Source organism: Pleurodeles waltl, chromosome 6 (genome assembly GCF_031143425.1).
Source record: "Pleurodeles waltl isolate 20211129_DDA chromosome 6, aPleWal1.hap1.20221129, whole genome shotgun sequence".
In the NCBI taxonomy this organism is placed as follows: Eukaryota; Metazoa; Chordata; class Amphibia; order Caudata; family Salamandridae; genus Pleurodeles; species Pleurodeles waltl.
Window position 1 is genome coordinate 1443673153 of NC_090445.1, and position 17376 is coordinate 1443690528.

The 17376-nt window shown below is 43.6% G+C and overlaps 1 protein-coding gene across 3 annotated transcripts in view; it reads left to right on the forward strand.

Annotated features, from left to right (window-relative positions):
• The window catches only part of ERCC6 (ERCC excision repair 6, chromatin remodeling factor), a 208535-nt gene that overhangs the window by 54235 nt on the left and 136924 nt on the right, over positions 1–17376 (forward strand). For all 3 annotated transcript variants that reach the window (XM_069240869.1, XM_069240870.1, XM_069240871.1), the window contains exons 7-8: positions 816–974; positions 2790–2925. In XM_069240869.1, coding sequence (XP_069096970.1) covers positions 816–974; positions 2790–2925 — 295 coding nt within the window. The remainder of the gene's footprint in view (positions 1–815; positions 975–2789; positions 2926–17376) is intronic.

Consider the following 17376-nt stretch of genomic DNA (forward strand, 5'->3'; position numbering starts at 1 on the left):
CCCACAGAGTTTCAAGTGGGTGCTGCTCATTTTTCTTTTCAAAACCTGCACATTTAGCAAGGAATGCTTTGCATCCTTCGCTCACATCAGAATCATTGATGCAAAGTTTACTTCTAACATTCTCGACCAACTATACTGTATAGCTTCCTTCTTATAGTAGATAGAAATGTCACCTAACATCTTAGAACCTGCATTCTGAGCGGCATAGCATCTCTCTCACATGGTGCACAATGTTGCATGGATTGCTTAAGCAGTGCTGTGCTGCTTACTTATTACATCTTACACAACCTACATACAGGCAGAGCTGCACGGCTCCCATTTCACACATCACAACTCCTCCATTAGTTGCCTAGCTCTCTTCTTGTGTCTTTTGTAGTTTCTAAGTGAGCTGCACATCTGGTTCACACCATACACAATGATCAGGCAAACCTGTGCTCACTTTTAAATTCACATGTGTCTCACTGGAAGAGTTTCTGAATTTACTTCCTAAAAAGATGTGCTTTTGCAGAGCAGTTTGAACACAGATTAAGCGCTGTATGCCAGGAAGAAAAGTTGGTTTTAAAAGGAAGTGAGTCTCTCTTCTAATTACCTTGTCTAGTGGTTTAATCAGCTCTGTTGTATCCATCCATAAAGAATGGATTTGTCACAGGGCATTAAAGATGCATGCTGCTTGTAAACAGGGCCGGCGCGGGCAGAGTGCGCCACGTGCCACGATTGCTGGTGCCGCGCCTGGTGTGCTGATTAATTGATGAGGATGTTTTTTCTTTATGTCCTAGTGTTTATCAAACATGGTTTCCTTGCTCTTGTCTTGTTAGGTACCAGCAGACAGGTGTTCGGTGGCTTTGGGAGCTGCACTGCCAGCAGGCTGGAGGGATCCTGGGAGATGAGATGGGGCTGGGCAAGACCATCCAGATAATTGCCTTCTTGGCAGGTCTGAGCTACAGCCGCGTCCGAACACGTGGCTCCAATTACAGGCAAGTGCCGCCCCCACAGACTGCCAGTCGGCGCCGCCCTATGAATATTTCATGCTTGGATTTGCTGCTGGAGGACCAGCTACTGCATTATTGATGGCATTTCAATTACAATATTCCTAGTTCTTTGAGAGGGAGCATCAAAGGCAAAGTTTTTACGAGGCAACGGAGCTGTAGGGCAGTGAAAATTAAACCTGTTACACTGCTAATGAATTCCTCACGACAGTGACTGGTCCTGGCACATAAGCCACAGTAGAGCAGGATTTGTAGGTCCAGACTGTGTTCAGTGTAGCAGCTTGTGGGTGACTTATAGACTGGAAGCAGAATGGAGAAGTTGTGGGCTGTAGCCTAGTCCATACTCTTGTAGTTGCTAGAGAGAACGTGTGTGCCCAGGATGGCAGAGCCCAGAGTATCTATGAACCACAGACTGGGAAGAATCGAACTTTACCTGGATATGCATACAGGTTCTCAGGATGACAATGTCCAGAGGGGAGAATTCTGCATAGGAAGGCCTTCGTATGATACACGTGCCCTGATTGTGGTACGTAAATCTGAACCTGTAAAGCAAACTCCTAGATCCTTTGTGGGAAAGTTCAGAGAAGTGAGGCATGGACGATAGAATAGGTTTTTGAATGGTGAGTACAGGATAGTAGAACGGATGAGTTGGTGTTTCTTTTGGGGTGTAGACTGATAGGTTTCTGTGAAGCATGGCAAGAGTCCTAGGGTTGGATTACCCAGAATGGAACCCAGAATTGTAGAGCAACAGATATCAGGAGGCCATGATAAGAGACAGACATTGAAGTTCCAGAGGGCTGTGGGTGAGGGGCAAAACAACGGAAGCTTAAGATAGACCTAAGCTAAATTTTGAGAGACACTTTAAATGGGGGAGTCCAGGTTAGGAAAGGACCGGGTGTGCAACTGAAATCTGTACCCAGTAGTCTAGGTTAGAACAAAGCAGGCAGGGAAAAAGACCTGAATATGGGGAAGTTCCTGCCTTGTTACATCTTTTAGTTTTCCTCAGATTTCATTTGTTTATTTGGTTTGTTGGAGTTTTTGGTTTCTTTTAGTGGTATAGAATTGTCCCTGCATCCCCAGTGATGATTATGCTGCCATGTGTGATGTCCCTTCCTTTCATCTGAGTTCCTCATGCCTCACGCCTCACTTAATTTCATTTTCCTATTGTGTGTCCTCCTTTAGGTCATCTCAAGCCCCAGAGCTTTTGTCAGTACATGCAGTTTCCCATTTCTCAGAAGTGTGCTGATTGTACTTGCCAGTGGTGGAAATTGGTCCCTCAATCAACTGGCACCAGACTCAGTTGTATAGGAATGTTATTAAAAGCAATTGACCTGTTCAGTCAGAATATAAACAGAAAAATCCAGTCAGCCAAGTGGGTTTTTCTAGGGTACAGTTTCAACAAATCATAGAGTTTAATTTGAACTTAGAACGGAGTACTTTGTTTGCAAGCTGGAATCTACACCTTTTGATAAGCCTTTATTTCTCTTATCAATGCACAGAAAATGACTGGGCTAAGAACCTGTGGTAGTATTGTTCCTTCCTTTAGTCAGAATGGCATATATTCCCTAGCACACTGCCACCTATCTCTCAGCCAAAATTTGCCCACCTTAGGCCCCACCCAAACCTAGAATGCCATCAAAAGGCATTAAATAAATCTTAATTAATTCTCTTCCTTCTCCTTTTCTATTTCCTCCGTTCACACCCCTGACCAGCTTCCAGTGAAGCACTTTGCCTTCCTGTATATGTATTTTTCTAATTTATCATCTGCCTAAGGTGATTTAATTGTTCTCTTCTTCTTTTTAGGTTTGAAGGACTGGGTCCCACTATCATAGTCTGTCCTACCACTGTTATGCATCAGTGGGTAAAGGAGTTCCATTCCTGGTGGCCCCCGTTTCGAGTTGCAGTACTTCATGAGACCGGCTCATATGCAGACAAGAAGGTGAGTGCTCGTAGATACACATGCTTCCATACCCAAAGTTAACGTTTTGACCTGAAATGTTTTAAAGAAAAAAACAATGCTGTCTCTAGTACGAGAGATTGAGACTTTTGCCTTTAAGAGAAGTAGAACTTAAACTAGCTATATGCACAGGCTGCAGCCTTAATGGGTTACTGATTGTCAATGTGTTGGAGGACCCAACTGCATCACACATAGGTAGCACTGTCTCTGCTGCCTGACATACAGCTTACAGTTCGGTTAACTAACATAATCCTGACTGTATAGTTGATTGGGAGTTTGGCTATGGGAACATTACTCACCTGATGGTCATATTGCCTTTTAGATGGGTAACAAAGTGTCTGCCAATTGTAGCACCGCTCTGCAGTTTGGTTGGGGAACATAACTTGTACAAGTTAAAGATACAGACAAACATTCAGAAAGATTACGTAATGAACAATGTTTTTATTCCTGTATTTTCTGGTGATTGACATTTAGTGGGCTCCTTCTCAGAACATGGAGTAACAGCCCTAGACTTGGAAGCACCAAGTTGTTACCATTAGTAAGGTGATGTTAGATGCCCCAACACGATGGGAGGTCCTAGCTGCAGGTTGAATTTGACAGTGAAACACTATGTATGTGGAGTGGAAAGCATGTAAAGTTGATTAAGAACAATGAGCGTTTAGTGTGGATGCAAGAGAGTAGATTGGAATCATCTGTCTGAAACATGGTGGTTAGTGGCTTAATTGTCTGCTATAGATGAGTGCTTTCCGAAACCTTCAAAATCCAGACTAAGCGCCTATTGACCAGATAAGTTACCACCTTAGTGGATGTGCAGTGAAGATTAATACAGAGGTGAACACTGAAAGAAAGTCCCTGACATTATTAGAAAGTGAAAAAGGAAGCTGTGGTCTATTGTGTGCAGTGGAGAAATAAAATAGGGTGATGGGTGTGGGGTTGAGACAAAGAGGAAAAGAAGTCTTAAAAGAGTAGCCAAATATCGCAGTCCTTCTCATGATACAGATGCTAAGGAGAATAATAGACAGTTCGATGGCATCTGTCGCTGTAGATACACATGGTATGCATGAGCTCGCCATCTGGTGTTGGGTCGGAGTGTTACAAGTTGTTTTTCTTCGAAGAAGTGTTTTCGAGTCACGGGACCGAGTGACTCCACCTTCTGTGCTCATTGCGCATGGGCGTCGACTCCATCTTCGATTGTTTTCTTTCCGCCATCGGGTTCGGACGTGTTCCTGTCGCTCCGAGTTTCGGAACGGAAAGATAGCTGAAGACGGAAGATTTTCGACGGTATCGTTGCGATCCGGTTAGAGATAGACACATACGACGACGCGTTCAACATCGAAGCGCCTCGGTGCCCTTCGGGGTAGATTTCGGCACCCCGTCGGGGCCTAGTCGGCCCGACCGCGTGGAGGACAACGCCGATGGATCGGACCCCGTTTCGATTCTGCCCCGAATGCCACAACAAATATCCTTATACGGACCTACACTCGGTCTGTAATCTGTGCCTGTCACCCGAGCACAGCGAAGAATCCTGTGAGGCCTGTCGGGCGTTCCGGTCCCGAAAAACTCTGCGCGACCGTCGAGCGAGAAGACTCCAGATGGCGTCCACGCCAAAAGAGCGTCCACAGTTCGAGACAGAAGAGGAACAGGAGGAATCCTTTTCCATCCAGGACTCAGACTCCGACGAGCTACACTCTACAAGAACTGTGAGTAAGACGTCGAGATCAAACCTTAAAAAAGGAAAGAAGGCCCAGGGGACGCCACTGCCAACCGGCCATGGCTCCACCCAAATTCTCGGTGACCAACAATCGGCACCGAAAAAGGCCCATTCAGTGTCGAGATCGTCCGACTTCGGTCGAGACACCGGCACGCAGCCTCCTCGGGACCGAGAGAGTGCTAAACAGAAGCATCGACACCGAGAGTTCGGTGTCGACACGGATCGACGCCGAGACAGTGGCGCCGAAGACCATAGAGGCCAGGAATTTTCGGCACAGAAAAAGAGGAAGGTTACCTCGGAGCCGAAAAAACAATTGACTGGGTTTTCGGAGCCGAAAAAAGCGACATCAGACCCTGTTTCTGGCTCCTACACTGAAGAGCATTCTATGTCTTCTCAAATGAAGAAACATAGATTTGAACAAGAACTGCAATCCACTGACGTGGATCACACGCAAAAGCGTATCTTTATTCAGCAGGGGACTGGGAAGATCAGTACCCTTCCACCTGTCAAACGAAAGAGAACGCTTCAGTTTACTCCTCAGCAACAAACAGCACAAAAGGTAACACCTCCTCCCTCGCCTCCACCTGTAACTCCGGCTTCGCCAACTTACACCCCGTCACATTCGCCAGCTCACACCGCCATGAGCCACGATCACCAAGATCAGGATGCGTGGGACTTGTATGACGCACCAGTGTCTGATAACAGCCCAGACACATACCCAACTAGGCCATCACCACCGGAAGACAGCACAGCCTACTCACAAGTGGTGGCTAGAGCAGCATTATTCCATAATGTGGAACTACACTCGGAACAAGTAGAGGATGATTTTTTATTTAACACCCTCTCCTCAACCCACAGCTCCTACCAAAGCCTGCCGATGCTCCCAGGCATGCTACGCCATGCAAAGGACATTTTCAAGGAGCCAGTTAAAAGTAGGGCAGTGACGCCTAGGGTGGACAAAAAGTATAAGGCGCCTCCTACGGACCCTGTATTCATCACCTCTCAGCTGCCACCAGACTCTGTGGTGGTAGGGGCTGCCAGAAAACGGGCAAACTCACACACTTCTGGGGATGCACCTCCCCCAGATAAAGAAAGTAGGAAGTTCGATGCAGCCGGGAAGAGGGTTGCTGTCCAAGCAGCAAACCAGTGGCGCATCGCAAATTCACAAGCGCTGCTAGCGCGATACGACAGAGCCCACTGGGATGAGATGCAGCATCTCATTGAACATCTCCCAAAAGATCTGCAAAAAAGAGCAAAACAGGTTGTTGAGGAGGGTCAAAACATTTCCAACAATCAAATACGCTCCTCCATGGATGCAGCAGACACGGCCGCAAGAACCATTAATACGTCGGTTACCATCCGTAGGCACGCATGGCTCAGAACGTCTGGATTCAAGCCAGAAATTCAGCAGGCAGTGCTTAACATGCCAATAAACGAGAAACTTCTGTTCGGTCCGGAGGTCGACACAGCCATAGAAAAGCTCAAGAAGGACACTGACACTGCCAAGGCCATGGGCGCACTCTACTCCCCGCAGAGCAGAGGATCTTATAACACCTTCCGCAAAACACCTTTTAGAGGAGGGTTTCGGGGTCAGGCCACACAAGCTAGCACCTCACAGTCCGCACCGCCCACCTACCAGGGACAGTACAGGGGAGGTTTTCGGGGCCAGTATAGAGGGGGGCAATTTCCTAGAAATAGAGGAAGATTTCAAAGCCCCAAAACCACTACCAACAAGCAGTGACTCACACGTCACTCACCCCTCCCACACAACACCAGTGGGGGGGAGGATACATCAATATTACGAAGCATGGGACAAAATAACTACAGACACATGGGTCCTAGCAATTATCCAACATGGTTATTGCATAGAATTCATGCAATTCCCTCCAGACATACCACCAAAATCACAAAATTTATCAAAATACCATTCACAGCTTCTAGAGATAGAAGTTCAAGCACTACTGCAAAAAAATGCAATAGAATTAGTACCAAGCACACAAATAAACACAGGAGTTTATTCACTGTACTTCTTGATACCAAAAAAGGACGAAACACTGAGACCAATTCTAGACCTCAGGGTAGTAAACACATTCATCAAATCAGATCACTTTCACATGGTCACACTACAAGAAGTGTTACCATTGCTCAGAAAACACGACTACATGACAACCCTAGACCTCAAGGACGCATATTTCCATATACCAATACATCAATCACACAGGAAATATCTAAGGTTTGTATTCAAAGGAATACATTACCAATTCAAAGTATTGCCTTTTGGTTTAACAACCGCTCCAAGAGTATTCACAAAATGCCTAGCAGTAGTCGCTGCACACATCAGAAGGCAGCAAATACATGTGTTCCCGTATCTAGACGACTGGCTAATCAAAACCAGTTCGCTCACACAATGCTCAAACCACACAAATCAAGTCATACAAACCCTCTACAATCTAGGGTTCACCGTCAACTTTGCAAAATCAAACATTCTGCCAAGCAAAGTACAGCAATATCTAGGAGCCATAATAGACACGACAAAAGGAGTAGCAACGCCAACTCCACAAAGGATCCACAATTTCAACAGGGTCATTCAACACATGTCTCCAAACCAAACAATACAAGCAAGAACAATACTACAGCTCCTAGGCATGATGTCCTCATGCATAGCCATTGTCCCAAACGCAAGACTGCACATGAGGCCCTTACAACAGTGCCTAGCCTCACAGTGGTCTCAAGCACAGGGTCACCTTCTAGATCTGGTGTTGCTAGACCGCCAAACTTACCTATCGCTTCTATGGTGGAACAGTATAAATTTAAACAGAGGGCGGCCTTTCCAAGACCCAGTGCCACAGTACGTAATAACAACAGATGCTTCCATGACAGGGTGGGGAGCACATCTCAATCAACACAACATAAGAGGACAATGGAACATACATCAAACAAAACTGCATATAAATCATCTAGAATTATTAGCAGTTTTTCAAGCACTGAAAGCTTTCCAACCAATCATAACCCACAAATACATCCTTGTCAAAACAGACAACATGACAACGATGTATTATCTAAACAAACAAGGAGGAACACATTCAACGCAGTTAAGCTTGTTAGCTCAAAAAATATGGAAGTGGGCAATCCACCATCAAATTGGTCTAATAGCACAGTTTATTCCGGGGATCCAGAATCAGCTGGCAGACAATCTCTCTCGAGATCACCAGCAAGTCCACGAATGGGAAATCCACCCACAAATTCTGAACACCTACTTCACACTCTGGGGAACACCACAAATAGACTTATTTGCAACAAAAGAGAACGCAAAATGCCAAAACTTCGCGTCCAGATACCCACACAAGCAATCCCAAGGCAATGCCCTATGGATGAACTGGTCAGGAATATTTGCTTACGCTTTTCCTCCTCTCCCTCTCCTTCCTTACCTAGTAAACAAATTGAGTCAAAACAAACTCAAACTCATTTTAATAGCACCAACGTGGGCAAGACAACCCTGGTACACAACACTGCTAGATCTGTCTGTAGTACCACACATCAAACTGCCCAACAAACCAGATCTGTTAACGCAACACAACCAACAGATCAGACACCCGGACCCAGCATCGCTGAATCTAGCAATCTGGCTCCTGAAATCCTAGAATTCGGACACTTACAACTTAGCCAAGAGTGTATGGAAGTCATAAAGCAGGCCAGAAGGCCATCCACTAGACACTGCTACGCAAGTAAGTGGAAAAGATTTGTTTGGTACTGCCATCATAATCAGATACAACCACTAGAGGCAACTCCAAAACATATAGTAAATTACTTGCTCCATTTACAAAAAGCAAAGCTAGCCTTCTCTTCTATTAAAATACACCTTGCAGCAATATCTGCATACCTGCAAACTACATATTCAACTTCCTTGTATAGGATACCAGTTATCAAAGCATTCATAGAAGGGCTTAAAAGAATTATACCACCAAGAACACCACCTGTTCCTTCATGGAACCTAAACGTGGTTCTAACAAGACTCATGGGCCCACCTTTCGAACCCATGCACTCTTGCGGAATACAATTCCTCACCTGGAAAGTTGCCTTTCTCATCGCCATTACATCTCTAAGAAGAGTAAGTGAAATTCAAGCGTTCACAACACAAGAACCTTTTATACAAATACATAAAAATAAGGTCGTCCTACGACCTAATCCAAAATTTTTACCAAAAGTTATTTCTCCATTCCATCTAAATCAAACGGTAGAACTACCAGTATTCTTCCCACAGCCAGATTCTGTGGCTGAAAGAGCACTACATACATTAGATGTCAAAAGAGCATTAATGTACTACATTGACAGAACGAAAAACATCAGAAAAACTAAACAGCTATTTATTGCATTCCAAAAACCTCATGCAGGTAACCCAATATCAAAACAAGGTATAGCCAGATGGATAGTTAAATGCATCCAAATCTGCTACCTTAAAGCAAAAAGACAACTGCCCATTACTCCCAGGGCACATTCAACAAGGAAAAAAGGTGCTTCAATGGCCTTTTTAGGAAACATCCCAATGCAAGAAATTTGTAAGGCAGCCACTTGGTCTACGCCTCACACATTCACCAAACACTACTGTATAGATGTGCTATCCGCACAACAAGCTACAGTAGGTCAAGCTGTATTAAGAACTCTATTTCAGACAACTTCTACTCCTACAGGCTAAACCACCGCTTATGGGGAACTAACTGCTTACTAGTCTATGCATACCATGTGTATCTACAGCGACAGATGCCATCGAACTGAAAATGTCACTTACCCAGTGTACATCTGTTCGTGGCATCAGTCGCTGAGATTCACATGGACCCACCCACCTCCCCGGAAGCCTGTAGCAGTTCAGAAGTTACCTTCAATTTTGTACATTTGTATATATATTACTTAATCCTTTAATAGGTACATACTTACATTTTTCATTGCGCGGGCACTATTACTATAGTACAACTCCTACCTCACCCTCTGCGGGGAAAACAATCGAAGATGGAGTCGACGCCCATGCGCAATGAGCACAGAAGGTGGAGTCACTCGGTCCCGTGACTCGAAAACACTTCTTCGAAGAAAAACAACTTGTAACACTCCGACCCAACACCAGATGGCGAGCTCATGCATACCATGTGAATCTCAGCGACTGATGCCACGAACAGATGTACACTGGGTAAGTGACATTTTCATTTTAGGGTATACTTAATGAGAGGTGGTAGGAGCAAACAAATGAGCTCTCTTTTGAAGGATTCATAGGTCAGGTTAGTTCCAGTAACCTTTGGAATATGCTTGAAGACCAGTTATTCAAGCCTAAGAATGTTAGAGCTTTAAGTTGTCAACTTTATAAGCTAGGTATGTTGTTCCTTAGTGGAGGGATTTTTGGTAATGCAGGTCAGTTTGAATTAATACACTATTGGCCTCAACTGAATACACTCCTGATCTCACTTCAGTGAGAGCAAGATTGTAGAAATGTGCTAGTATTTTCTCCAGCCTTTGACCAGCCTGGATGCTGCATGCAAAGCTGGTTTAAGAGGGGCAAAGTGTAATCTGGGATTCCAGTAGCACGTTGCCATAGTCTAAGCTTCATAAGGCTAGGGATTGTTCCACTTGTTTAAAATATTGTTTGGGAAGGAAATGTTTATCTTTCTTATGGAAATCTGAGAACTTGATGCAAGCTTGGAGGTTCAGATTCCTAGGGGTAACCTTCTAGCATATTAAATGTGTAAATCCAGAAATGGTTGGGGATGAAATCAGCAGGAATTACATTTCCAGAAAGTTTAACTTGAGTTGATAATGTGTAATCCAAGACTACATTTTCTCGAGAATCTTGGTAAGGAAGACAATGTCATCCTGGAAGTGCAGTTTAATAACAAAAATAGTATCTGGAGATATTAGTGTGTTAGAGAAAATAGCCAAGAGCCTCCATATGTACATTGAAGAGAATAGGTGAAATAATTGAACCTTAAGGAACTTAGTCCTCCTTGAATTGGACAAGGGAGACATTGGAGACAGAGAGTCTTTGACATTTGTATGCATTAATATTGGTTTTCAAATTAACAGATCAGTCAGTTTAGAATGACACCATCCATTCTCATCCATTCTTTGAAATTCTTCATTAAAGTGGGATGAAATTGTTGATTATCTTTTTAATTGGGGTGGAAAAGCACAGATATCACATTTGCTATAACCAGAATATTATGCCTAGACAATCAGGTTTTTGTTTCACTACATGCAGTATTTCTCACATGAACATGTTTTACCTTATCTTATTTCTGAATCTCAACTGAGTTATAAAAAATCTTTTTTATCTGGTTTAATATGAGAAAAGAAAAATCTGTACCTAAAGTTTTCTCAGTAATGTTTAGTCTGTCCAATTCTTCCCCACCATTTCTTTCCATTTTAAGTACAAAGTATCAAATTTTTCAGATAATATTTTTGCATTATCTGTTGGACCACTAATAAATAAAAACATTGAAGTAATTACAAAAAATACTTTTGTTTTCATTTCAGTGAACGCCCCAGTTATGAAAGTTTACTGGGAGGAGAAATTGTGATATGCATCAGCATGTCACCAGGTCTCTGAGAAAATAGTGGAACTTGATATTTGGGCAAAAATTACATTACTTTGTATAGGTGTTTTGGATGTGAAGGAAAGAGCGAAATCTCTTCACTTTTTCACACCAGTGAAAAATTGGAACATGGGGTTTTATAACTAAATCAAGCCAAATTCCATTACCCACAATTCATAACAACCTTATGTTTGGTATTTCTGGCACAGTTTGATACATCAAAAGGCAAATGTGTCTGTCATCCATAAAATTGTGTGATCAAAAGCTGGAAAAATCTGCAAGATATCTGGAATGTTGTGAGAGCTATCCTGGAGATTGTATTAAAAGACATAATTTCTCCTTCAGGTCAAAAATTCAGGATGTTGATATATATTTTATAGAAACAAAAGTATAATTTTGTGAAACAAATTAGGTGGTTGGAAATTCCTGCTCAAAGATTTCAGCAGCCCAGAGTTGGAGCTCATCAACTTCAAATTACATTACAATAGGGTGAATAAAGTATTCAGAGTAATAGAGTTCAGTGTTTGGACTATTTCAAATATTTGTTGTATTGCATGTTTTGTAAATGGGTGTTTCTCACCAGATGTAGCATAGGGGCTTGGTTAGAAAGTATGGTGCAATCTGCAGTTCCATTGGCAGTGCTAAGTATTGGGTCATGTTGTAGTTTGGCTAAGGGTAAAGGTGGAGAAAGGAGATAAAAAGAAACAAACACTTATTGTTAAATCAGGGACTTGAGAGCTATTTATTTCTCTTTGGCACAGCTGCAGATAAATGTGAATAAACAGAAACATTACATGCAGGACAAAGAAATTCAGCTATTGGTTTGTTCTACGCAGACACACATTAATCTTCCATTATGAGACAATAATAGTTTGTCTGCAAGCTACGAAGATTAATGTATACATGAGCTAGCCGTCTGAGTGACATGCACAAAAATAATCAATCTTTTTTCAGGGTGGAAAGGCATGAAAGATCACTGTTCATAAATAAACACAAATGTATATGAGCAATTAATATACAGTACGCAAATCAATAGGTTAAACAATCATTAAGTTAGAAGACAGAAAAATTACATTGTAGCAAAATGTGGTACATGTTTAATGTACTTCTGCTAACATAGCCATAGAAATATCAGTATTTCAGAAGATAAAGCTCATAACAAAATTATGTTCTGTCATATTAAGGAGAAGTAAAGTATTCTGATGCCCATCTGGACCAGGGGCACACTAAAGAAAGATACAAATAAAATAATAATATTAGGATTTCTCAACTAAAATGCCAGTTATTGTCAAAACCTTTGTTAAATAAGTAGTATGTGCATGTTAACTAACACTTTCTATTCAATGGCATAGAAAATATCAGAGTACTTCTTTTAAGGCTCCTCGCCTCCAGTCTCCTGAATTCCCTGATCGAGGAACAGTGCTTTGGTGTTTATTCTAGCTTGACAGGACAGGATCCCTGAACACTTTGTCCTTATATGGTGCGTTTTCTAATTGTTGCTTGAGGTGCTGCTGTTCTGAGTTAGGGGTCTAGAGTGAAGGATTCTTTTCTTACTTGAGGTCATAGTTTTTGTGTTTTTTTCACAATTTTCATTGCAGTTTCTTTTGATGCTGTGCTCAAAGGGTAGGAGGAAATTGTGTTAAGAATGTGGCCATTTGGTCTCTTGTTCTTGTTTATCTGTCCAACCTGATGTGGGCATTTGTGATCACTGTTGGGCTGTGAAATTGAAGACTTTCAGGAAAATAGGAGGATGTTGCTAGCTGTTTTTTAAATATTCTACATTGTCAGCCCCTCTTCTAACACCAGTGTGAAGAGAGATCTTCACAGCTGCCACCAATAGTGTAAAATTCATAATCAATGCTGTGTTTTTTTTAGTTGTTTTTTTTACACTAGTTGGCTTTTCTGCTTGCTTCTTCTAGTGGTCTTAGAGTACAAAGTCATTGTCTGTAGAAAGTGCCTATTTTTGACATGGTTACCCCCACACTTTTTGCCGGGTACATGATGTGGTTTCGACTGAAAGTGCACTGGGTTCCTGCAAACCTGTCCCTAGTGCCAGAGCTCTTTCCCAAAACTGCACAGTTGTTTCCCCAATTGCCAAAACCTTTATCACCCTCTGTAAGTCCTTAGTAAATGGTACCTAGGGCCTGGGGTACTAAAGAAGGTCCCTAAGGGCTGCAACACGAATTGTGCCACTCTAAGGGACCCCTCACCAAGCCCATGACAGCCCGCCGTTGCAGGCTGTGTGTTTGGTGAAAACTAAAGTCAACACACAAAATGCCACACAGCCTGTGTGCCATGTCCCCCAACACTGCATGCCATATATGAACATCAGCCCTTTAGCAGGCCTTACAGCCCTAAGGCAGGGTGAATTATATTACATGTGAGGGCATATCTGACCATGATATGATATGCCCCTGCTAAGTCAATTCTCAGACATAGTAAGTGGCCAGGTAAGCCATTTAAAATGCATGTGCTGGACACTGGTTAATACAAGTTCCCCAGCTACACGGTGGCTTCAATGAAGATAGGGTTGTTTGGTGTCAAACATCTTGTATTGGTGAACCCACACTGTTGCCAGTGTTGGATTTATCAATACATGCACCCAGAGGGCACCTTCGAGGTGCCCTCTGAAACCCTACCAGCCTCTGGTGTGCTCACTGACTGGTTTCTGCAGCCTGCCTCCTGAGACACTGTTCTGGCCCCCTAGGGTGAGAGCCTGCTGCTCTCAGGAAGTCCAGAGCAAGAGCTTGTCTTGGAAGAGGGTGTAACACCCCCTTCCACAGGATGACCTGTTGATTGATTAGCCTTCATAAGGCGGAAAGCCTCAAAGAGCTGCCGTCTTTGAAGTGTGAATTTGGCACCCCTCACAGGAGAGGAAGCCACCTTTCCAGAGCCATTTTGGCACCTTGACCACATAAAGGGCCAGCTTCCTACATTGGTAGTGCATCGTTTGGGATACAAGACTTGACTTCTACTATACCACTTGGTTGATAAGTGGTTCCACTGAGGAATCCAAAATGTGCCTCTAGTTAGGTATTTTTTCTGATTTCTGTTTTTTTTTTTTTTTTTTTTTTTTTTTTTTTCTCACTTGTTTTAAAATAGCTGCAGGGCCTTGGTTAAGTCCCTTTGCAAAACTGTTTAGAATTTAAAAAAGTAAAGTAAGTTAGGACTTTTAGGAAAGTACTTACCTATTTTTTAAGTCCTTTAAAAAATTCACAGCCACTTTAAACACCTTGTCTGAGCAAGGGCCTTCCCAGGAATTCAACATGGAACCCCATCAGCACCTTAAGGTACCCCCAGCTTAAGTATCTCTATGAAGCATGGAAATTTGCCACATGGCCTAAACCCTCAAAAGCCCATCTGTTGCAGTTGCACCCAGAGAATGATAAGGCCTTGCCAAGTAGAAATCCCTTCCATAGTGGTGAAGAGGAAGAAAAGGCAGAGGTAGAGGAAGTCGAAGATGACTCCAGCTCTAACCCCTCAGACAATACCTCCACTGAGAACACTTCTAGTAGTGTCTCGAAAGATTTAGATACCAAAGATGCAGATCTTCAGAAGCTAGCCAAGAGGATATCCTTGGACGCTAAACTCTTAGCTATAGAAAAAGAACGAGCTGAGTTGGGCCTAGGACCCACCCCTGGTGGCAGCATACCCATAACTAGGAAATAAACTTGTGACCCTAAAATCCCCAAAAGGATTGTCCCAAAATACTCAGAAAATGATGATATCACAAAATGGTTCACAGCATTTGAGAGAGCCTGTAGAGCCAGTAAGTTCAACCAGATGTTTGGGGGCTCTCTCCTTTGGGAACTGTCTCTGGTAAATGTAGGGATAGACAATGCTGAGTCCTGTGACCTCATGAAGGATACCCTGATTGATGGCTTGGAGCTTGCCACTGAGGAGTACAGGATCAGGTTCAGGGAGAATCAAAAACACAGTCAGACCTGGGTAGATATTGTACACTTTACAGTGAAAACACTACATGGCTGGCTAAGAGGTAACTTTTTGCATGATTACGAAGAGCTTTATAATTTAATTATGAAAGAGCATCTGTTATGTATTTGTTTTTATGAGAAGTTACAACAGTACCTGGTAGACTTCGGTCCACTTTCTCCTGAAGGGTTGGGGAAGAAGGTGGACCACTGGGCCAAAACAAGGGTGACCAAAACTAGGGCTGGGGAAGGTGACCATAAGGAAGAGGCCGAAAGGCCATCCCAAAAGAAAGATGGTGACTAAACAAAGATAAAAACAAAGAGTCTTCTAAAGACCCCTAAAACTCTGCTCAGAAGGGTGGGCTTCGAGACTCTTCCCAATCCAAGAGTGGGTATCAAGGTAAAAACTGGGATTTCAAAAAGGCTTGGTGTCATGACTGCAAGGCTCTTAGACACTGAACTGGAGATGCTACCTGTTCCCACAAAAAGAATGTGCACCTGCAGTAAATGGAGTGGTAAGTCTCCAAATGAGGTTCCAGGTGGGTCTTGACCGTGCCAGTGAACCCACTGAGGCAACTCTAGTTTCAGAGGGTGGGGTGTATGTAGCTACCCTGGCTGCCTAGCCAAGTCATCTGGAGAGATATAGACAACAGCCACAAATCAATGGGGTTTGAGTTAAAACCCTGAGAGATACTGATGCCAGTGTTACCATAGTGGCTGAGCAACTCAGACCAGTTCTTAATTGGTGAGACATATACAGTCCTCAGTGCTGATGATCAGGCTAAGGTACATCCCATGGCGATCCTAAGAATGGGGAGGGCGTAACTTGCCAAAAGAAGGTGGTGGTATCTCCTGCAGTCCCTGTACAATGTCTGCTAGGCAGTGATCTGGTGTCCTCTGCATGAGCTGAGGTCGAAAGAAAGACTCATGCAGCTATGCTGGGTATACCTGAATGGGTGCGTGTAAAAACACGAGCGCAGTGCCAACCCTAGGGTGAAAAAGTAGTGTTGGAGCCTGGAATAATGACCCAACCTACCAAGAGAACAGGATAGAAGACTGAGAAACCAGCTTCTAAACAGATACCAGACCATGTCTCCTCTCCTCATGGAAAAGACTTGTAAGACCCAGAGGGAACTGAGCCTCAGGAACTTGGGCCTTACATGGCAGAACTCTTGGGCCCAAGTGGACCATCTAAGGAAGATCTGTGCCAGGGGCAGATGATCTGTCCCACTCTTGAAGATCCCAGACAGCAAGCTGCTGATCAGGAGAAGAAAGATGTTGGTGTCTCCCACAGGACCTATTGGGGCCACTTGGAGAGTGGTAGTGCCTCAGCAGTTTAGATAGTAGAGTTTCTCCTTATATTGGCCTGTTCCATCTCCCTATCTGAGCATCTTGGCCAGGCTAAAACTTTAAAACTTGGAGTAGGTTAGTGAACCAGTTCTACTGGCCAGGCATGTCCCAGAAGGTGAAGAGGTTATTGCAACTCCTGTGGCACCTGTCAAGCCAGTGGCAAGACAGGTGGCCACCCAAAGCCCCCCTTAATTCTACTTCCAGTGCCAGGTTTCCTGACGCAATTCTCCTGAGGTCTACTGCTGCCCCTTGAGTAGCTAGGGCCCTCATTGGTATCTTTACCATAGTGGGCTTTCCAAAGGAGGTGGTGTCAGACAGAGGTACAAACTTCATGCCTGGGTTCCTGAAACACATGTGGGCTGAATGTGGTGTGACTATCCCATCCCCCACTAACCAATGGCCTTGTTGAAAGATTCAACAAGACATTGAAAGGTAAGATTGGTAGATTCTGAAAACCTCAGAAATTAGATGAGATGTCTTACTTGCATGCCTGCTTTTTGCTTAAAGGGAATTGTCACAGAAGGGAGTAGGCTTTTTGCCATTTGGACTTCTGTTTGGGCATCCTGTGAGGGGACCACTTTGTCTTATGAAGGAGGGATGGGAGAGATCTCTCAGAGAACCTAAACAGGATATTGTGGACGGTGCTTGGACTTTGCTCTCGAAAGGCTGAGTACATATAAAAAACATCTAAAAACCTTGAGACCAGCCAAGAACTCCAGAAGCTCTAGTATGACCAGAAGGATGCACTGGTGGAGTTCCAGCCAGGGCGGAAATTGTGGATTTTGAAGCCTATGACTCCTAGGGCCCTCCAGGATAAATGGAGTGGACCCTACCCTATTCCAAAAAGAAAAGGGGAAGTCACCTA